This window comes from Aspergillus ochraceoroseus (genome assembly GCF_002846915.1).
Source record: "Aspergillus ochraceoroseus IBT 24754 chromosome Unknown P175scaffold_1, whole genome shotgun sequence".
Taxonomy (NCBI): Eukaryota; Fungi; Ascomycota; class Eurotiomycetes; order Eurotiales; family Aspergillaceae; genus Aspergillus; species Aspergillus ochraceoroseus.
This window is the reverse complement of record NW_024468476.1, coordinates 6,300,367-6,322,435: the sequence shown is the minus strand read 5'-3', so window position 1 is coordinate 6,322,435 and position 22,069 is coordinate 6,300,367. Positions and strand designations below refer to the sequence as shown.

The following is a 22,069-nucleotide window of genomic DNA, read 5'->3' as shown; positions in this document are numbered from 1 at the left end:
TTCTAGATAGTAATTTAATCTTATAATTATTAAATTAGTAGAGTAGTAGGTACTTAGCCTCCTTTAGTAAGAATATATTATAAAATTTAGTAAATTTAGGAAGTAGTTATTCTTATAACTTAGATTTAGTAATAATAATAGGATTTAAAATAGCTTTAATATTAGTAATAATAGTAATAAATATCTAGTATTTATAGCAGGTATATATAATATAGGTAGTAATTAAGATTCTAGTAATATCTTAATTCTTTAGAGATTTAAGATAAGAATTAAGGTATTAGAAAAAAGCTTTTAATAATATATTATATAATACTAAAATCTTTATAAATTTTAAAGATATATTATAGTACTTCCTATAATAAAGGCTTTTAAATAAAATAATATAATTAATAAATTTAATCTAGAAATTATAAGTCTTTAATTAAGATAAGTTAAAAATAATAAGAAAGTATATAAATTAAATTATAAAAAAAATAGTATTTTTTTTAATATAATTATAAATTTTTTAAATTAAATAAATAAAATAAATAATATTATTAAACTTTATTAGAATATTATTAAATTTCCTTAATAAAATAGGATTTCTTAATAATAATATCTCTAATTAATTATTTATAGTCTAATTATAGTCTATAAAATATTTATTCTTAATTCTAGAGTTAATTATAATAAAAATTAATAAAATTTTATTAAAGGTTTCTAGATTAATAGATAAGATTATTAATTTAGATTAGTAATTTTTTTTCTTTATTATTATTCTAGCTATTGCAGCTTTTAATAAATAGAGGAAATATTAGAGATATCCTTAATTATAATTTAGGTTAGGAATACTCTATTTTCTAATTTAGGGGATATAAAGTATTTAGTAAGTAGGATTCTAGTTAATAGAAGGTACAAGTCTAGTTTAGTAGTAGATATAAAGATATAGCTAGTTAGTCTTTAGTTAGGATATAGATAGCTACTTACTAGGTAGTTAGTACTACTATAGTAATAATATAGGTATTAGGTTTAATAATTAAGATAATAAATAATAAATAGATTTATTAAGTCTTTAGTAAAAGTAGTAGTAATAATAAGATTAATAAGGACTATAAGAATTTAGGTAATAGGAGTTAGCTTTAAAATAGGTTAGGAAGGCTAGGAATTCTTTATAAATAGGAGTAGGATAGTACTTATATAATAATAGTAGTAATTTTCTAGATTTTATAGATAATTAATAAAGTTATAATATTATAATAAGGTCTTAAAGTATATTAATATTTTTTAAAATTTTTAATTAATAATCTATTCTAGAATTATAGATAAGATATCTTTATTTATATTCTTTTCTAATATAAGATATTAAAATTTAGTAAAAAAAATATTAAACTTATAATAAATTTATTAAAGATAGAATAAATTAATATAAGTATTAATTTCTAAATTTAGATTTTTAAAAATTTTTTTTAAAATTTCTAAAATTTTAATATAATTATTTAATTTATAGATTCTATTTTAAATATATAGTAAGATTTAAGTATATAAGATTTTTTTAAGGTAACTAATTATATAAGCTATTTTACTATTTAAGATTAGAAAATAATTAAGATTTATAATTATTTTCTAGTAGATTTAAGAAGTAAAGTATCTTAAATTATTTTATTAATTATTAAATTTATTAGGGTTAGGAAGTTATTTAGAAGTTTAAGTAATAAAAATAAATATAATAAGAGTAATAATAATAATAAGAGAGGTAATAATATTAGTATCTCTTTTAAAAGAAGATAATAATTAAAAAAATATATTATTCTAAATAAGTACTTTAAATAGCTTCTATTAGATTTTTTTAGTTTATATCTTCTAGTACTTAATTATACTATTTTTTTATTAAATATAATTAAGAAGATTAGTAATAGTAGAGTATAAAATAGATAATTTATAGAATTTTTTTATAATAGTAGTAAAGAATTAGTATATTTTAATAATATACTATCTTAATTTATTAGAGGTATTATATAGGAGGGTTTCTATATCTTTAGGTAGTATAAATAATAAAATAGGTATAATAATAGTAATTAACTCCTAATAAAGAGGAGCTATATAATATTAGGGAATAGAATTAGATTTAGATATTTATTAACTAGGAGCTAATCTAGATAGAATAGTAGAATAGTAAGTATTAGGTAATAGATAGGACATAGCTTGAAGAGCTATAACAGGATTAAGGGCAATGTGGCTTAAATACAGGAATAAGGGTGGATAGTCAAGGCAGAATCTAACTAGATAGGTACTATGGCTTCGCGCCGTGACAAAAAGAAGGATAAAAGTATTATATTATTCTATTATTAAGATAATTATAGATAGATTAATTAAAGTACTATCCTACTAAAGCTTTAAGATATTTATAAAGAATTTAGGAATAATAAAAAGATTAAAGTTAATAAATAACTTATTACTAGATATAGTTTAAATCTATCTAAAATAAGAATAGTATCTTAAATTACTTTATTATAGATTTAAACTAGATAAAATCCTTTAAATTTAAGAAAATATATTAAATTAAAGGAATATTCTATAATATACTTAATAAGTAAAGGAGGGATTAAAACCCTATATTAAGGTCTTAGGCAAGCACACAACCCCCTAATATATACATACATCAATTCATCTAATTACCTGCTTCTATTGAGCTACCCCTAGGATCATCATATATCCGACAGGGACCGGGCGTCAGGTGATCACCGACTGTACCCCTTCAATTCAACAACTGTACACCACATATTCTGCTATCTCCCACATCAGGGATAGCCTATATTTCGACATCTCCATCCCTTCAAAAGCTACCAGCGCATCCCACCATCTAAAGGTGTCTCGATATTCCCAGCATTCCACACTATCTACACCAATGATCTGAGTTATTCAATAGGCCTGCAGTAAACCTGCTTACCCTCATCTCAGAAATGATGACGTCTATTCTACGGTCCTTACCCCTGCTCGGACGAAGATGGACACCACTTAACTTCTCGAACCCGAACTTCGTCCGGATACCTGCAAGCCAGGCAATTGAAGAGGAGACCATCCCTGGTTATGTTGCTACCCGGTACTACCCTACTACAATAGGAGAAATCCTTAAGAGCCGATATCAAGTAGTGGGAAAGCTAGGATTTGGAGCTAGCTCAACTGTGTGGCTTGCGCGGGATATGGAGTGAGATGCCCGTAGAATATATGTTTACGATTATCTTGCCTCTACTTGTTGGCTAACTGAAAGTACAGCTGCTGTCGTTATGTTACCCTCAAGATATTCATCAAGTCTGCATCATTAGGGAAGCAACTAGATGACGAGCTCAACATATATAAACGCATGGGAGGAGCCTCACAAAAACATCCTGGTCATAAATATGTCAGATCGTTGCTCGACTCGTTTGATATTGATGGACCTGAAGACAAACATCGGTGCCTCGTGCACCCTCCCTTATGGGAGAGTGTGTTGGCTTTTCTATTTCACAACCCGATACGGAGACTGCCTACACCAGTTCTAGTTGTTGTGCTTCACCGTCTGTTTTTGGCACTGGACTACCTACATACAGAATGCAAGATTATACATACTGGTCTGTGCTCCTATTCTGCCTTCTGCTTCTATTATTTACTTGGGAATGCCACCAGACATTAAGGCCGACAATATCATGTTTAGCATCGCCGATGATTCAGTTTTTAGTGATTTTGAAGAGAATGAGCTTCGGGACCCCTGTCCTAGGAAAGAGGTAGCCGGAAGGACAATTTACATTTCCCGGGAACTTAGAATACCTAAGAAATTAGGTGCCCCGGTCCTATGCGACTTTGGCTCGGCCGTACTCGGTGATGAGAAGCACTCGGAAGACATACAACCTGATATCTATCGAGCACCAGAGGTAATTTTGGAAGTTGCGTGGACATACAGCGTTGATATATGGAATGTGGGATGCATGGTAAGACAATTAATCCTATAATAATGGTGCAAAGCTTCTTAAAACTTATGTTACAGATTTGGAATATATTTGAAGGCGGGTCCTTGTTCACTGGCCAGGACCCAGAATTTCAGACTTACCGGAGTCGAGCACACCTCGCCGAAATGATACGTCTTCTCGGCCCGCCGCCGCCTAGTCTTCTTGCACGAGGGAATCTGACCCAAAAATTCTTTTCGAAGGAAGGTAAGTCAACTGCTGTCTTATTATTCAAGGCGGGTATCCACTCATTATGTCTGACTTTCTAGGTGACTTCTGCGCGGGAATTCCAGTACAAGAACATACTCCGCTCGAAGAGAGGGAAACTACTCTTGAGGGACAGGAAAAGGAGAAGTTCCTCTGCCTCGTACGAAAGATGTTACAGTGGGAGCCAGGAAAACGAAGCTCTGCTAAGGAACTCGAAAAGGATGAGTGGTTGCAAACAGAACTACATAAATAGTCTGAGGTCCATGTACCTATGTCCGTTCTACCATTTCAGCTCGCGCTGACCAATGAAATAGGCAGGAGCTTTCGTGCAGCACCTCCTTGAGACATTAGGGCTCGTTCCAGAGGAAAAGAGAAACACGACACTGCTTACAGAACCAACACGGACCCCCTGATTCGTGCTCTTACAGTGTTGGTAAAAAGATTTGGAACCCCCCCCCCCCCCTAAAGCCATTATTCCTAAAGGATCACTGCCCCCATGCGTAGTATAAACAACGCGCATACAGGTACTATTTAGTAAAATTTTATCTGCGTTCTAAAGCTGAAATGTGGAGAGCATGGCGGGAGTTAGCGCCCATATTTCAGCTTCTATTACTCCGTAATAATAACCGCGCGCCTTCAAGGCCCCATCATAAACGGAGGACGAACCAATGCAAAATTGATGGTTTGCCTGTGCTTGAATGCGGTTGCCGGAGCACCTAGGTGCCATAGAGATACAAGATTAAAGCTGCCCAATAAGGCTGAACTTTATAAGGCTCTATTATTTAAAACCTATCTAGTAATAATACTAGATATTATTTAAGATTAGAAATAATCTCTAATATTATTATTTCTAGCTTATATAGGCTATCCCTAATGATATAGTATAACCTGGCGTGGTAACCACTCCTGGGCTTTAGTCCGTGCGCGCCATACAAAGTGATAAAGGTCTAATTCTTTCTATTCTAGTAAAATAACTAGGTTAAAACTTGAAATATAGTAAAATTCTAATTTAGAGATAAGTAAAATAGGGGTAAACTAACTAGTATAGGAAAAATAGAAAGATACACTCTTTGAACAAATATCTGGCATAAGCCTCCTGCAGCTGCGCTAACTTATTTTGTTCCGTACGCGACTCAGGTAGATAGACTTCCGAGTCATGACGACGGTTATCTCGGACTCGGAGTTATCAATGTCGACCCAGTTCGGAGCTAGGCTGTTTTTACCTAGGTGATATCTCCAAATGCTCCACCCGAGCGCCCTTGCTTCGGCCACACAACGCGCAAATGCCAATGTACATAGATCTGACTGGTGCCCGTTGGTGCTTTTATGGAGTCACATTATTAATAATCACTCAGGGATAACTAACTAGTTAGATCAAGGTGCAGTGCCAGTCCAGTTCAAAAAGGTTCTGCCCCCTTTTTGTTTCTTCATTCCGAGTTTCCCAAGCGTTTCCCAATCATGCAGTCCTTTCTCCAATATAGACACGCGGGCCGTGCGGCTCAGGCTCAGATTGACAGAGATGCGGAAAAGTTGAGACATGGCCAACCAGGTGAGAAATCTCCCGCCGGGTCCTCTTTTCCAAACCCCGAACCCTCGATTGGTTCGGGATCCCCCATGCCAGATGATAACATCGAGGAGGGTATCACGAACATCGAGCGCAGTCACACAATTGAAACTGTGATCACGCGCTATTCTGAGGGAACTGCCCTTGGTCATGCGTTGACGGGAATTCGTGTTCAAGATGTGCACAACCATAGCCATGTAGGGCGCAGCGGGAGGGTATTTGTTGTCAACTGGGAAGGGCCTAACGACCCATTGAATCCCCACAATTGGTCAATTGGTAGACGCATTGGCGTCACTTTACAAATTTCTATGATTGGGCTCTTTGTTACAGGTGCATCTGGAATCGACGCAACAGTACTCCCGCAAGCAGCAAAGGCGCTTCATGTTAGCGAAGTTGCCGAGTCACTAGCTACAGGTTTGTTGGTACAATTAGTCCGTACGAAGAATATGCGCTCACTGTTTCTAGGATTGTACCTCGTTGGAATGGGACTTGGGTCTCTGATAGCTGGTCCTTTCTCTGAAACGTTTGGGAGAAATGTAGTCTACATTACTTCTATGGCTGTCTTCATGATATGGATTATGGCTTCTGGCCTTGCTCCCAACTTTGGTGCCCAAATCACGTTCCGTCTGTTGGCTGGATGCTCCGCATCGACACCTCTGGTCTGCTCTGGAGGCTCAATCGCCGACATGTACAACAGCATTGAGAAGACATGGAGCTTCCCTCTGTACGCTATCGTATCGTTTGGTGGGCCGATGATCGGAGCGGTTATGGGTGCTTACATTGGGCCCTCATCCGTCAGCTGGCGTTGGGTAGAATGGTGTACACTCATCGCCGCTGGTCTTGTATTGATACTCGTGGCTTTCTTCATGCCCGAGACATATGGGCCATTGTTGCTACAGTGGAAGGCTGCCCACTATCGAAGAATTACCGGCGATGATCGCTTTTGTTCCGAGCACGAAATTGCTGATGCGACTCTGTTCAGTCGGCTCAAAGTTAGCATGACACGTCCTTTTCGGATGCTCACTGAGCCTATTATCATCGCAATGACGCTGTACTTGAGCGTCTTGTATATCATTCTGTTCACCTTCCTCGTCGGCTGGCCGTACATCTTCGAAAAAACATTTGGCCTGGACCAGGGACTTGCCAATATTATATTTATCTCCATGTTTCTTGGCACCGAGGCCAATTTTGTATTGGTTCCAATTGTCTACCGGATGACCCTCCAGCAAGCCAAGCGGGGACAGGGAGAAGGGAATCATCTTTTCAAGCCTGAGACGCGTCTGTGGTACGCCATGTTTGGTGCAGCAATTGCAGTCCCGGTTTCGCTTTTCTGGCTAGCCTGGACCAGTTTTGCGAGCATCAGCGTCTGGTCCTCAATTTTTGCTGTGGCGATGTTCGGTTTCGGCATAACCGGTGTGTTCATTTGCGTCTACATGTACATCATCGACTCGTACGAGATTTACGCGGCCTCCGCGCTCACGTTTGTCGCCTTGACGCGATACGTTGTTGCGGGAGGAATGACAGTGGTTGGCATCCCATTCTACGAGAACATGGGAACACACCACACCCTGACGATTTTGGCGTGCTTAGCGTCAATTCTTGTACCAATTCCTTATGTCCTTTATTATTATGGACACTGGATTCGATCGAAGAGTAGATTTGCCGTGGCAAAGTAATCATTGCTGCGAAGAGGTTTCTAGGGAGCATAAACCAAGATTGCTTAGATAGCGTTGAATGTGATCCCAGGTTTTCTAACTTAGTTTAATGGGGAATTTCAATAGAAGATGACAAAAAGGGTGTATGGAGAAATGGACACATTACCTAGGTAGATTCATATTGCTGTTGAAAAAATGGAAATAATAGTCATACAACCGTCATATATGCTCTTGCCACCATGAAAGCACATGTATTACTCCAAAAGAAGGCCCCAGAAGACACAGCAAAGGTCGATATCTCAACATGTACGGCACAGGTTTACATCCCACTGTTACGATGCTTGCGTCTTTAATACTTGAAGTGACTACAACCTGGGGCTCTATCTTTCTCGCATCTTTCAAACGGTCATCATGGATTTGCCCTTCTTTCGCTTAGTCTTGAGCGGCCTAGCCAGTATGAGCTGAGCTCTTAGAGGAAACAAGAGCTCCAGGATTAGGGTTTGGGTCCCATCACTGTTATTGTGAATGATATGTCCGCTCCGTTCCTGCTGCAGGAAAAATATCAAAATATCAAAATGGTATAGTTTATTGCCTGAACCCTGATGCAGATCTACAGAACTTATCTCAAGGGGATACCATATGCATCAGGTAAGTCCCGTATCTTCTTTCACATTAGATTGGGATTTGAATAGCCTCTAACATTAATAATCCCGCTCGCCACACATAGGCCCCCAGGAGGCACCTATATCCCCCCGACCACCACAGTCGGTGCGGCAAACCCGACAGTATTCACCACGACGGCAACTCCAGGTGATCCTACTGTTAGCGGCATGATTCCAAATTGTGGGTTGTATTACATAGTTGAAAAGGGGGATATATGCCATGATGTGGCCGTTCGCTTCTCCCTACCTTCCAACCTGGTCATCAAGCAATTCACACCCTCCCGTTAGATCCCCATTTATCACTACAGCCTGGGGTATTGTCGCTACCTTGACGGGCATTATGCAGGGCTATAAGAGCTTGGTAGCCTGTCATGTTATTATCGGAGCTTTGTATTTATCCAACAATGTTCCACACCAAACGCCAATAAGCTCTGCGAATTGGTTATCTTTTCGTGTCTGCTGCTCTTGCTGGATCCATTGGTGGACTCTTTGCCTATGGTATTGGTCACATGGATGGCCTGGCTGGTCTTCGTGGCTGGCGTTGGATCATTATCCTCGAGGGGATTCCCACTTTCATGCTTGGGATCTCGATCTGGTTCTGGATTGCTGATACGCCAGATACTTCTCACTATTTGACCATGCAAGAACATGAGCTTATCAACCTGCGCATGCGCCAGCAAGTCGGACACACTGGATCTTCAGACCAGATGCACAAAAGAGATGTCTATGAAGGATTAAAAGCCTGCAAAATCTGGCTGTTCTGCATTAGCCAATTTGGTGCACATACTATCCTCTACTGATATTCCATATTTTTGCCTACCAATATCAAGGGGCTCAGTGACTGGACATTAGCTATATCGTCGTCGCGTGGTTCTCTGACCGCAGGCAGAGACGTGTAATGTTCACGGTACTCTTCGGACTAACCTCTGTAGTTGGGTACAGTATTCTCGTGAGTACCGCACCTAGGGGCGTCAAATACTTTGGGTGCTTGCTTGCCGCCATGGGACTGTACTTGATTGTGGGTATTCCTCTTGGATGGCTCCCAAGTAACAATCCCCGTTATGGGGAGCGTACATTGGCAACTGCTCTCCGAGGCAGACAGCTTTACACCAGCTTGACACTACCAATGCTGATTCTTCAAAAATCGATACAGTACTTAGATGCTTTTGGACACATTGCTGACAATAGTTTATTTCAAAGGGTGGGGCTATCCCCAAACTATTGAAGAGTTTCCAAAGGGGTGGTAATGTGTGCGCTTGTTGATAGGCTAAACCAGTGAAATGTTGCTGATGATGATGACACCTACTCCTCCTTCCTGACCACGCTAGCGGTATATATCGGCTTGTTTTTGTCTCGTTGGCTGTTCTTGTGCCGCCCAAAAGACCCCGAAGGAATTAGCCAGAGAGTAAATTCGCCTTTTGGACGAATACCGGAGAAGTACTCCCTAGGGCGTCTACTCCACTACTGTGCTACTGAATCACAGATTGGCGCCAAAAATAGCTCTTCTTGCAAAACTTGATTCACCGTTTCACGTCCTCATGAGTAGGCTCGTGGCCCCCCCGCTTTCCCTATCTTACTACTATGTACTCCGTACGTACCCAAGTATTTATTTACAAACCTCTTAGGGCTGCGCCGCAATCAGCTCAGCCTTCACTCAGCCTGGGGCTATTATGCCCGATGATCGCGATGTGAGATGCCGTTCTACGGCTTGTCTTATAATCGTAGAGAAAAGACGATGAAATAGAATAAGAATGGGGTAGTTATTTATTAACGGGTCACAATACTGGAATACTAGTAGTCCCCCGTAAGCATGTGGGTTGCGAGGCGTCCTATAGCATTAAGCGGATGGGCCTCCTGATATGAGTATTTCGATTGCCCCGTGCATTTCGAATCTTTCATTATTTCCTCTCTGTCTCTGGAAACCGGGCACGACTACAAATTCCCCGCATCCCTTAACCAGACCCTGAACGCTTCGTCATGATGCGAAAAAAAGAAACTTATACCATCGTCACACCCATCCCTTCCTGCGTTCCTCGCCAACTGGCTATTGACATCCTCCATAGCCATAGCGAGATCATTACACTCAACCCACTGGTGCTGTCCCACCGCCCGATCAAAGCCCCGCGAGATGCTGCCGCGGACGAGTACTACTCCACGTGGTATGAGATTACCGAGCGGGTCCAATATGTTCCCGGCATAGGAAAGATGGGGTCCGGCAAGATCAAGTTCAAGGGCTGTTTTCACAACGTCTCCTGGGGGCTTCAGACGCACATGTATGCTCCCATGGGAATTGACCTCCAGAGCAAATGGCGTATCGGGGGTAACCAACCTGATGAGCCGCCTGAACTTCAGGAATCTCATTTAGGGAATGCCCCGAAGAATGGACTCTATCTCCGCGAGAATATCGAAATAGAATGCAACATCACACTCATGTCATTTGTCAAAAATCAGTTGAAGGCGTCCTCAAAGGTGCTGGTGGATCGCTTGATTAAGAAGGCCGAACTTCTCGATGCAGGCGTTCTACAGGCGATGATGGAGGACGGGAAACTAAGGACATTTAACCCTGCCGATCGATCAAGCAGGATATCATTGCAATCTCCATCGCGGTCACTATCACTACAGCAAGGTCAAATGTCACCGACATTGCCCTATAATGTCCCAACGTCGCCGACTGACTGCGTACGACTGAGCTCGGTGCCTGAGAAGTCTTTTTTACCCTTCAATTACGGACAAGAATGCAGTAAAGGTGTCGCAGTGGAGTTACCGGCCGACTCTTATTATCCAAACCTCCTGGAATCCAAGAAATGGCACGAGTTGTCGGATGTCGACAGCGGCCGACATTTCAAGTCCAGAACATTATCTAGCTCACATAGGGACTCAAATACTACGACTGGCTTGCTTTCCTCCAGATCTGACGAGAAATACCCTGCGGAATTGTCCACAAGGAAAGAGAATAACCGTTACCATAACTGAATCACCTACTTTTGTTTTCGAAATGATTGAAATTCGTATAATTACCCGAAGCTAATATGAACCTCCAACTGCCTCGCCTTTCCAGCAACCTTATATTGTTTATAGGGAAGATACCCCCATGCTTCATTCATCGCTGGGCCCTTTGGGCACAGTTGGCTTCGAGGATCCAGGGTTCATTTGTTTCATGCAGAGAAATTGTTATCGAGTTCAGCAACAGGGAGCTCGTGTGTTACGCATCTGAGTTTCTCAGCCTTGGGTGATTGCAGCATTTTATTTTTACGGACCAAAGCAAATCGGCTTCAGGGAATTGTAAAGTATAAGTATTGCATCCACTTACTTACCCTTGTCCGAATCCCAATCTTCTTCCCTTTTCTTTCCCTGCAAAAGTAGGATACAATGGATAGCTTTGGTTTACTTTATTTCTCCTTTGTGTTTTCGTCACAAGTTTCTGGTTCCTGGACCTATATTCCCCCCTCCCGGACCCTTGTTTCTCGTTTCGCCAGATATTCTCAACGGTTCAATCACACGGTTTTTTTGGCATACGGGGGAGAATCAAATAAGGGTTTCTCACCTGGTTCTACCTTCCTCGTGAAGTAAAACCTACTCGCTTCTGGATAGGGGTTAGCATCTGGAGCCGTTGTGCATTGTATCACAGCAGGTGACAGCATGGATCCCATAAGCACCGACGGTAACTGCGGCTCAAATTCAGATACCAACACAACATGTCTCACTTCCGAATTCGGTAACTGCTGTTCATCAAAGGGATTTTGTGGAGGTACTTCTGCCTATTGTGGTGAAGGCTGCCAGACTGCCTTCGGGAAGTGTAGCTCCGCGAGCATACATACAAATAGTCAGCACACAGGGATCGTGTGGGTCTACATCGACAAGGAACATTACCTGTCTAGGGAGCATCTACGGAAATTGCTGTTCGGCTTTGGGATATTGTGGAGGGAACGCCAGCTATTGCGGGACAGGTTGTCAAAGTTCATTTGGATCGTGTGATTCAACAAAGCCAAGTTCTTCAGTTTCATGGTCGGCCACCCCTTCGAACCCAGAGAATGTGTCCAAAGATGGGAATTGCGGATCCAATTCTATGACCAACGCAACATGCCTCAAAAGTAAATACGGCGCTTGCTGTTCTAGCCACGGCTTTTGTGGTGGGAATGCAAGTTACTGTGGCACTGGTTGCCAATCTAAGTATGGAAGTTGTTCAATTGCAACGATTCCGGCAGTCCCAACACCATCTCTAGCTTCCGTCTCTACCGTCAGTAGTCTCAGCAAAGGTGCCATAGCTGGGATTAGCATAGGCGCAGGAGCTTTTGGATGCGCAATGCTGGGGTTGTTAATGTGGTCTCTATTCGCTAGAAAGAGAAGATATTCCACAAACGTCGACATTAAACCAATATCCAAGAGTGATGGTTTTACAAACGAAATGGATGGGAGAGGCATTTCTATCCCTGTAGAGCTTCCCACTAGTAAATGACCCCCCCCTCCCTTAGAAGTAAGATAACCTGATGGATGGATGATGTTCAAGCTATACGTATGCATACGTTTTATGAAGTTAATAGGCTATTTCTATTTCCTTAAACTTGAATCTTTATATATTGTGCCAAACCCCAAGCATGTGATGTGATCCGGTTCGCGCAAATCATAGCTGTATAGCCTGTATAGCCTGTATAGCCTAATCCCAGATAGTTTTCCTAGAGATAAAATCATACCTGGTATAAGAGGTCAATATATTAATCAAATGGCCTGCTGTCATTGATTCTAGTTATTTGAATATATACCTAAAACTTGTTTTGATTGATCTTGTTTTTCTTTCTCTTAATTCTGTCATAAAATATCTACCTACAAGATAGATACTATAAATCATTTAGAATACAAGGGAAAACTCTCTTATATTGGTTCATAATAGCGGCGGCTATATGGTAAATCGGGGATACGAAATTATCAACCCCCCCGCCAAAAGAACCCAAGTTACATTGGCCCCGGAAACTCAGGTAAATTCCGAAGATGTAATCTACATATTAGTTGTGGTATCTGGAGTGACAGGATACACATCTTCCCCGTAGGTTGAGTTCAATGCAACAGACCCCACAATATCCCCTGACTCCAAGCGAATCCAAGTGTCTAGCTCCTTATGCTTGAGGAGAGACTCCGTCACAATTACCTGTCTAGATCCACGAATCCAGCTGCCATACCCACCGTAGCCAGAGTGTTGGCCAAAACATAGATTCACTCCATTGCCCTTAATAGTCATACCGGGAAGTAACTCATTCCATTTATAACACCATGTATCGCCGTGGTCATGGCCGGAAAATACGGCAATAAGTCCTGGAGTTTCAACCAGGGCTTTCATGAATGGAACATCCTGGGCACCATAAGAACAGGAGTCACTGTTTGTACCATCTTCACACCATCCTTGCGCCTGCTGAGCAAGGATATAGTCATCATTGATGCCAGGTTCATGGGTTTTACTGATGCCAATCTCGGTTTGGGCTGCCTGCGACGCATTTGTAGGGATGTGAACAAAGGCGAGGGACGGGATAACTTTCTTATGCTTGTGGTGCAGATGTTTGCTTGTTTCCCTGAACCATTTGACAACACTAGCATCCACCCAGTTCGGCTGGGGAATTTCATTGCCGGACGAGTCAAGTTCCTGGAAGTAATTTCCTCCGCGACTATCGAAGAACCATAGAATCATTTTGGGGGCATGGTGGACCGCATCCTTACCAGCGCCGTAGACAGGAAGGTAGTAATTAGTTACTCCCGCGTTCCGGTCGAATACCATTTGTTGGGTACGGGCATTTGGCCAGCGTCGTTCTCTGGCCAATATGGCTGTGCGAGACAGGTTGTACGCGCTATCGTGATTTCCATACGTCGACGCCCAGGTCAGTCCACGATCAACCAGGGGCCCAACAATATCATCTATATAGACCGTTGCATTCTCGAGGAATCCATTTTCTCCCGTAATCAGATCGCCATTGAGGACAACAAGGTCAGGGCTTTCCTTGTTGAGGATCTCGTTAATCACAGTGACCGACTTGCGGTCCTGTTCAGGGCCCCACGTATCCCAGGCATCTACATTTATATTAGCAAAGAAACAAATGATTGGAAATTTTGACTGAGTCTCACTCTCTCCAAAGTGTAAATCTTCAAAAATAGAAATCTGGAAGGTTCCGTTCTCTGAGAATTTAAGTGGGCTAAATTCCGTAGCTCCTTGAGCATAAACGGACGGTAAAACAAGCAATGCCGTGGCGATGATTAGGGACCGCATCTTTCCGACGTAGAGATATACCACTGTAAAAAAAGAAAAGGGGAAGGGGATGACCTCGCCGACTTTATAGACGTCAGGTTTATTAACGCCCCCCTCCTTTTTATTATCATCCACCCAGTTCGAATTTACACTGCTATGTAGCAGCCGAGAGGTTGCCGGTTCCAATACACGTGCCTGCAAGGGTAATATCTAATGGTCTCCCAGTTCATAACTGGGATTAATGTAGATGAATAGTGGGTTATTAGCGCGCTTTACCAAAGCATAGTATGAATCTTATTAATGATTGTATACTTGGTCGTAACGAGATCTGACACTCTCTTACTATCGTATACTGTATTCGGGAATCGGAAAATGCAAACATTACATTGAAATATTATTTCCTAACCTAGAAGGGGAAACAGGAAGAGAAAAAAAAAACCTCCAACTACTCTCCGGCATCACGCGCTTGCCGGAGGGATCGGTTAATTCATAGTACATGAAGACTATCCACGGTTTACACCACAAGGACTGTCGGTAGCTGTAGATACAATTATCAAGTATTAATTTACCCACACAGCGAGGCAATGTCGTCGGGAATATAGGGCTTCATGATATTGATAAGATCAGAGAGCGGAACCCAGTCAAGAGTGCCATGAATTGTCCTGACTGGCTCTCCGCTGTACAGAACTCTGGCGTAGAAAGCGTGCTCCTTATGCTCAGTTTCCCTGTATACTGTTAGCATCGGCCCAAGCGCAAGTGGTTCCGAATAAACCTACCAAACTTCAAATGCAATATTTGAGCCCATACCAGGCCAGCGCAGTGCAGTAATTCCCAGCGATCCCAGGACCGGGCCAAGATCCCCGTCATGGATGAATGTGTGGCTGTAATCCAGAGTGGAGGTCTTATCCAAGACGGCCTGAAGATGAGCCACGACTTCTCCAATGTAGAGGCCTTCGACAACTTGAATATATTTCTTCGCGTAAGGGTTAGTACGCCAGTAGTAATTCCATTCCCAGTCTCCTGCACGGAAGACCTCTTCGGCCAACTGCATGGTTACACAATCGGAAGAGTTCTCCATATTACAGGGCAGCTCATACCCATTGCAAAGCCTGGCCTGGAAGTTGTCCGAGAAATGATCGAAGGTGCTCTGCCATGAGGATGAGGTCGCTCCCAGCATAGAACCGAGAGTCGACCGGAGCTCTTCAGTTACGGTCAGGTGCTCTGCCCATTCTGATGTCGATTCGAGCTCACTCAAGGTGTTGCCAATAGCGGAACAAGAATATCCTTCATTGACTGTATCAACTGAAGGAGTCATTTGATGCAGGGGTAGAGCACCGTGATAATCCGGCCACACACCGCGCAAAACTGCTCCGGCGCTTGCCTGGGTCAGGGGAGACTCGCTGGAGCGGAACCAGACACGTTTGTTGGGCTTCTTAGGAATCAGGCCTAGTTTGTGGCCGTAGACTTCCCATAAGTCTTTTCCGTGTTGATATCCATCCTCAACGCCACCGACAGTCAGCTGAGGAAACTGGCAGGTTCCGTTGACATCTGGGGTAAGCGGATTGGTGGGATCCTGATATGTCTGGGCGTACACTGGCAAGGGCTGCATCCCACTGTCACTTGCCGGGCCGGAGTAAAGGTAGGGCCGAACATTGTCGCATTGATAAGCTTGATTCTGGGGTTGAGTATTAGTACGAGAGCATTGTAATCGAGGAGGAGGTGCGAATTTTGAACTTTACCTCTCCACCTGGTAGAATATTATAGGGAGTGCGGCGCTGGTGGCGCTGCAAATACTCCAGGTAAACTAGTTTTCCCTTGGTGGAGCCGTTCACAATGGCCTGCGGCATCTCGTACTCCTTTGCACGAGGATGTGGCATGGAGCAGTAATCATAGGTTCCATAAGCACCTCCATCCGCTGGGCCTTTGACAGGTGCGCTATAGATTCCTCCATAGGTGCCGATGGTAGTATCAGCAATATAGGAGGTCGCATTCAAAGTGGGAGGGTAAAACGTGTCTCCGCCTGTCAGTCCAGCAACGGGACGGACGAGGGCAGTAGTAGCCACAAGACTCAAGACAGCACTGAGCATGGTTGTTAATTGCGAAGCTCGTCGTGGAAGTATTTTTTTTGGGGTTGCTAATTGTTCTCATGTTGCCCGTGGGCTGTGCAGAATATAAAAGGCGATGTCGAGAAAGGATGGGAGCTTCCATCATTAAGGGCCCACCAGGAAAGAAGCCAGTGGTAAGATTAAGATCGATACACGTGGAAACAAAGCCTAGCACGTGGAATGGAGGCTTCGCACGTGGAATAGAAGCTTAGCGCTTTGCAGACCGAAGGATGCGGAAGGAGCGGATGGGATTTTTGGAGGCATGTTTCATACTATACATACCTCGGCATTGTAAGACACGATGTTTCCCGCATGAATTCCTGGCTCGGAAGTTAAATACAACTCCAGCGCGACACCTGGCCTCTATCTAGCGCCGCTTTGTTAGGTTGGATCCCATCTTGGCTTCTTTTAAAAATCGCGAAAAAAAAAACGCAATTATGCGCGGTTTATTCTCATTGATTGTGACCATCGCGGTCTCCTCGCCCTCGCTAGCTATTGCTTCCTCATTATCGGACCTTGCGCTGGGCAAAGTCCTGCAGGATGCTTCCCCCATCTTCGGGGACTATGTCAAGAAATCGCACGGCAAGGCAACCTGGATGAAGGCCTACTCGGATGATACTCTGCTGGTGCACATGAACATACCAGGTACACATGATAGCGCGACCTGGAACTACACACAAGCTACCCAGGATGCTCTTGAAAGCATCACCGCCCTGAACCAGGTGACAGCTCCTGTGCCGGAGACTTTCCGATGCCAGGATGTCTCATTCATTGAAATGCTTGATAAAGGCATCCGGGCATTCGACTTACGCTATGCTTTTGATCCCACCAATACCACGCTCATTTTTTACCACTCCCAGGCCTTGCTTTCTGAGACTGGAACGGTTGACAACGTGCTTTTTGCGTTCTACAAGTGGCTTGATGATCATCCATCAGAGACTATCTTTTTGTCCTTTCAATATGAAGGGTCAACGGCGCTATATGCTTCCAACGACGCAGCGGTGCAGATGCACCTCTATAATGCTTTAACATCAGAAGCTGCACATCGTTATTTTCTTCATGTGAACGGTGAACTCGGGACGTTGGGCAAGGCCCGCGGAAAAATCATCCTCATGCGACGGTTTGACCTTGATCAATTACCCGCATCCTACACAGATGCCCTCCCAGGACTCCATTTTTCCCCCAGCCTGTGGACGGATAACGGCCTAGACATTGCACTGGTGTACAACACAGAGAAGAATTTAACTGCCTACATTGAGGATTACTACCAGCCCTTGACGCCAATGGGCTCTAGTGCTGCCGAAAATATCCGCTGGAAGTACAACGCCACGACTGCCCACCTCACCAAGGCTGCTACCACGCATCCCAATAGCCTGTTTTGGACTTGGGCGTCAAGTGAAAACACGGATAATGTCCCACAAGTCTGGCCAAGCATCATGGCTGTTGGAAATGGGACAGCTTATACACCCGACGGCGGTGTCAATCAGCAGCTAGTGCCATTCCTCAAGCAGCACAAGGGTAAGCGTATGGGGATTGTGATGTTCGACTTTTTCGAACAGCCTTCAGATCTTATCGACACTTTCCTCAGTCTTTAGAATATCCAACATGTACATTATACCGCAGATTAGCAAAGAGTCACCGTGATACTATAGGTGGAAGGCATGTATAATGTAGAGCATATATAACCACAATTGTGATTGACCATATAGCCTGAAGACATGATCAAACTCATTCCATATATGTTACTTGTGCTGTTTATAGTACATGCCAAATGTACTCCGTACTTATCAAGTACCAATCATCTATAGCCAATCAAAATCCTAGTTTACCAGGTAGCCATTCAGAAAACGGCTTGTTGCATTTAGATCCTTGGAATGAACTAATGCTCAAAATGATATTACATGAATAGAAGCTGGAAACCACGGCTTCTTTACACCCATTTAATTGCCGGCTGCAGGTACATACATTATCATTCATGTATGATAAGAAGAATCCTATCCAAAGTCTTAAGACTTTTACTTCTTTATATTAGTTTTAACATATTAACATTCTAAATAAATTAATATGAAATGGTTCAATAAATTATCTTTTTTGAGCTCAGCATTATCCGCTCAACCACTTCGCGAATCACCTATAGGTATTTCCCCCATGCGCCAGTCCTCCTCTCCTGCACCTGCTCAATTAATAGAATGGTACCTCGTGCAACCGAGCAATTATCTCACAATTACCCGAGGGACGTGATGTAATATTCAGGAGGACGCGGTTCCATGGGATACGAGTCAGATGCCGTCGTTCCAGAATATTGTCGGCTTTATCCGCAAAATTCCGGTCACTTGCAAGGCGAATTTCTTCGATGTGATCTAGATCTATAGGGCCCATGGCTATGTATTTTTTTTTAGACACGTGTGAACGCTCGTTTTATCATTTTATTACTATTTACAACCTAACTAAGCTATCTAGCTCTCTCCAAATGTCCAATTGATCATACCGAAGCTCCTTCTAGCAAAGAAAATACCATATGTAAATGTCAGCAGGATATAGAACTGCTCATTGCATTATCTGATTAGTATACTGTGGGCGGTTAGAGGAATTGCAACACAGATAGTTATAATGGATCAATCCTCCTTACTAAATAGTCTCATTAATATAGGAAAGAGTAACTGAACGAGAGTTGCTTGACCAAGCGGGCGCTGAAAAATTCGCCATGGCTAGATCGTTGGAGTAGATCCTACCATTGGCTTCTACTTGATACCCATTTTGCATCATTAAGCAATAGAATGTGCGCTACAATTCAGAGGTACAAGTACACATACACATTGGAAAAATGAGAACCACACCAAAAAAGTAAGGGATTTACTACGGTAGAGGTCACAGATAATGGATGATGGAATTTCCAAATAAGTATCTACCCCAGAGAGAATTAGTAAAGTCAGCATTCTTATGACAAGGTAGGTGTACTCGGACCAGCTATTTCTGAGCCCTCGATTCTACGGCATGAATCTACAAGGCATGGGGCAATGATGAAGAAAAAATCGCGTGGGTTTAACATGGTAGGAACCTAGAACCGTATCCCAAGGAAATGAAGGGATGATGGAAATAGACTAAAAGGGAAAAACCAGGTTATTAGTTCGGGTTGCGGATCTTGATGGAAGATAATACATGCTATCAGGGCTCCTTGATCCCGCGGGATAATACGTCCAATTCATAAACCTCGACTACACCTGCAGCATTATCACGTACCTTGAAAGAGGTTGAATAAATTCAACTTTACCGTTCGGCCAAAAAGGTGTCAAGACAACCATTTCTAGCTGACACAGTATTATATTGGTCCACAGGAAGCTATTTCGGTTCCTAGGGTGTCAGGAGTTGTTATTCCAGCTTGGAAGATATTTGAAGTATGCGTCTCCCATGTAACATTACAACATATATATCAAACATATTGTTATAACCTCAAGAAATCACTCCAGTATTCCCAATCCAAATCGGCGTCCATAATGAAATCGGAAATTATGGGGGTCGAAGCACCTTCAATAGCCTTTTCTTTTCTCCTATCAGAAAGTAATTGAATGAATTGCGGATTGGCGTTGAGTTCTTGTGGTACTTCATCACGAACCAGCCCTTGTCTTCTGGCTTCCCACGCTTCCAGCGTCAAATCCCCCAGCGCGACAAAAAATCGGTTATCGCCATCAGAGATCAGTTTAGGGTGCTCATCGTAAAGGTTCTCCACTAGTCGCCACGCGAGAGCTACACGATCGCCCGAATACCGCCGTCGCAGCTCACTCAAAACGTAAATATAAGCATCAATCGGCGGTTTCGAAGTCATGTGGGTAAATAAATATGAAGCAAAATTGCAGTGCGTGCCCACATCCACCATTTCCAATGAAAGTAAGGCCGAATCAAAGAGTGTATCACTCTCTTCTTGCGTCAAGTATATCTTGCCATCATCACCGGCCGTACGCGATCTTGGATGGTGGACCTTAAATCGCAGGCGAGCAATTAAAAGATTGGCCATAGCGTATGCTGATCTGTGTAGGGGTATGCGTTTGTCGAGATAGCGAAAGTGTTTCGCTTGATATATGGTTTGAAGCTCATCAATAGCCCTATCTTCGAGCTCTGGCCACATATGATGCTTGACGGGGCCATGGATAATGTTCTGAAAAATCTCGGCAGCGGTGAGCGATGACCGAAGCCAGTTAGAAAGTTCGAATTTCATCAAGACAAATAACATCTCAGTTGGGCCCCTATGCTCGATAGGACATTCGATCATATCTGGATGTAAATCTGCATCATTAACGTTGAGCGGAAGGCGCAAATCACCGAATTCCCATGGTGATGGCCGTCTCCCTGGACTAGAAATCACTCGTACGCGGGAATCAAGGCCAAACAACTGCCACCACAGACGAATACGCATCTCCTTCTCAAAAAAGGAGACCTGGACTTCTGTATCATTTCGGTGTAGGCCTATCCTCTGGCCAATCCTTAGGGCGACGCCACTGAGAGTTGAAGTTAATTCAGACTCGGGGTCCGTTAGGAGAAACAGAACCAATGCCTGCAAAACCTCAAAATCTTTTGTTGTCGGAAAGTCAGCTGCAACTAGCGCACGGAGAGTTGCGACTCGATAACGTATCAGAAGGGTATCCCTGGCCTCACCTAAAGTGGACTGGGAGTAATCAGGAGATATGGAAGTGACAGCGAGAGTGTATATCGCAAACAAAATCGCCGTGAGTGGTTTGGATACGTTGGGTAGATCCCAACTGGCGTCCAAGATGCGCTGTTGCAGCGTTGGCACATGTACGATCTTTATGAGCGGGTTGACCCTTTCTACGAACGTCTGCCAGAGTCGATAAATGTTTTGTGGGCTAGGATGTAACTCATAGAGCTCAGGATGCGTGCCAGATAGGACGCAAGAAAACGGTGGTGTAGGATGCAAGCTAGGGTCATCTTTGTACTGGAGATTTTGAATAGGAGGATGCTTGAGCTATTCGTATTGAAGGAGTCAATTCGCACGGTACAGGGAGAAAAAGGGGGAAAGAGGCAGGGAAATGGTTTCTTCAATCGCTAACCTCTGGGCTTAAAATGGACCATAAACATCTTGACATGAGGTTAGTTCACGGTGACTGGAAAGCTGGGATCTATAGTGACTTGACTCACGGGTCGAGATTTACTGTCTGTCTCTCTTGTTGGTCACAATTCGAATGAATACGGTGTCCACCGGCTGATACAGCCACTGGCCTGGGAGAGCCAACTGCACGCGTCTTAACTTCCAAGCCGGAAGGCACCCAGGTATTTGCGAAGGGAGTGAAGTCAACATTGTGCTTGCGCATGAGATTCTCATAGCGGGCCAGCTGAGCGATCAGATCCTCGTCAGCAGCTCTCTTCCGGGGCCGATACGAATTCGGGGCCTCGTATAAGCATTGGGCTTGTGCCTTATGGCAGTTCGAACAGGGGTCCCCTTTATCGCATTTGACCTTCCGACGAGCACATAGTGAACAGGCATGCCTTTTCCCCCCTTGGGATGCCATTTGGGGAAGTCAAGTCATTCCAGATCAAAATGTAAGAAAATGCATGTCCGAAGCCATGATAACCAACGGTGATATATTTTCGTGTTAAATGCAGAACAGATTTCGGAAGACTCGGGTCCACAAACGGTTAAGCGCAATATATCTCGGGTCCGAAGAAGACAGTCTT

The 22,069-nt window shown here is 43.0% G+C and overlaps 9 protein-coding genes across 9 annotated transcripts; 6 read left to right on the top strand and 3 right to left on the bottom strand.

Moving 5' to 3' along the window:
- Positions 1-2,939: 2,939 nt before the first annotated feature.
- On the top strand, positions 2,940-4,419 carry P175DRAFT_0428993 (uncharacterized protein; the record flags this gene model as incomplete). The annotated part of the gene is made up of 5 exons (XM_040893338.1): positions 2,940-3,125; positions 3,248-3,587; positions 3,643-3,944; positions 4,001-4,166; positions 4,229-4,419. 5 exons carry the CDS (start codon positions 2,940-2,942, stop codon positions 4,417-4,419), a joined length of 1,185 nt encoding a protein of 394 aa, XP_040757082.1.
- A 1,205-nt stretch (positions 4,420-5,624) lies between these two features.
- On the top strand, positions 5,625-7,559 carry P175DRAFT_0469214 (MFS transporter; the record flags this gene model as incomplete). Its single annotated transcript, XM_040894996.1, has 2 exons — positions 5,625-6,144; positions 6,196-7,559. 2 exons carry the CDS (start codon positions 5,625-5,627, stop codon positions 7,404-7,406), a joined length of 1,731 nt encoding a protein of 576 aa, XP_040757081.1. The 3' UTR covers positions 7,407-7,559.
- A 65-nt stretch (positions 7,560-7,624) lies between these two features.
- P175DRAFT_0529258 (uncharacterized protein) lies at positions 7,625-9,272 on the top strand (the record flags this gene model as incomplete). Its single annotated transcript, XM_040899673.1, has 6 exons — positions 7,625-7,691; positions 7,994-8,033; positions 8,113-8,228; positions 8,356-8,415; positions 8,477-8,824; positions 8,980-9,272. 6 exons carry the CDS (start codon positions 7,625-7,627, stop codon positions 9,270-9,272), a joined length of 924 nt encoding a protein of 307 aa, XP_040757080.1.
- Positions 9,273-10,024: 752 nt separating this feature from the next.
- Positions 10,025-11,020, top strand: P175DRAFT_0490711 (uncharacterized protein; the record flags this gene model as incomplete). Its single annotated transcript, XM_040895804.1, has 1 exon — positions 10,025-11,020. The coding sequence occupies one exon, from the start codon at positions 10,025-10,027 to the stop codon at positions 11,018-11,020; it is 996 nt and encodes a 331-aa protein (XP_040757079.1).
- A 592-nt stretch (positions 11,021-11,612) lies between these two features.
- On the top strand, positions 11,613-12,570 carry P175DRAFT_0514359 (uncharacterized protein). The gene is made up of 2 exons (XM_040898801.1): positions 11,613-11,843; positions 11,995-12,570. Exons 1-2 carry the CDS (start codon positions 11,687-11,689, stop codon positions 12,501-12,503), a joined length of 666 nt encoding a protein of 221 aa, XP_040757078.1. The 5' UTR covers positions 11,613-11,686; the 3' UTR covers positions 12,504-12,570.
- A 411-nt stretch (positions 12,571-12,981) lies between these two features.
- Positions 12,982-14,297, bottom strand: P175DRAFT_0469209 (metallophosphoesterase family protein; the record flags this gene model as incomplete). Its single annotated transcript, XM_040894995.1, has 2 exons — positions 12,982-14,101; positions 14,156-14,297. 2 exons carry the CDS (start codon positions 14,295-14,297, stop codon positions 13,041-13,043), a joined length of 1,203 nt encoding a protein of 400 aa, XP_040757077.1. The 3' UTR covers positions 12,982-13,040.
- Positions 14,298-14,650: 353 nt separating this feature from the next.
- P175DRAFT_0521418 (histidine phosphatase family protein) lies at positions 14,651-16,465 on the bottom strand. Its single transcript, XM_040899200.1, has 3 exons — positions 16,016-16,465; positions 15,053-15,951; positions 14,651-15,001 (listed from the first exon to the last, which is right to left on the bottom strand). Exons 1-3 carry the CDS (start codon positions 16,361-16,363, stop codon positions 14,842-14,844), a joined length of 1,407 nt encoding a protein of 468 aa, XP_040757076.1. The 5' UTR covers positions 16,364-16,465; the 3' UTR covers positions 14,651-14,841.
- Positions 16,466-16,802: 337 nt separating this feature from the next.
- P175DRAFT_0498773 (phosphatidylinositol-specific phospholipase C) lies at positions 16,803-18,189 on the top strand. The gene has a single exon (XM_040896585.1). It carries the CDS (start codon positions 16,819-16,821, stop codon positions 17,974-17,976), a length of 1,158 nt encoding a protein of 385 aa, XP_040757075.1. The 5' UTR covers positions 16,803-16,818; the 3' UTR covers positions 17,977-18,189.
- A 1,156-nt stretch (positions 18,190-19,345) lies between these two features.
- P175DRAFT_0521416 (Zn(II)2Cys6 transcription factor) lies at positions 19,346-21,946 on the bottom strand. Its single transcript, XM_040899199.1, has 4 exons — positions 21,533-21,946; positions 21,445-21,472; positions 19,622-21,359; positions 19,346-19,482 (listed from the first exon to the last, which is right to left on the bottom strand). Exons 1-3 carry the CDS (start codon positions 21,901-21,903, stop codon positions 19,824-19,826), a joined length of 1,935 nt encoding a protein of 644 aa, XP_040757074.1. The 5' UTR covers positions 21,904-21,946; the 3' UTR covers positions 19,346-19,482; positions 19,622-19,823.
- Between the last annotated feature and the right edge of the window lie 123 nt (positions 21,947-22,069).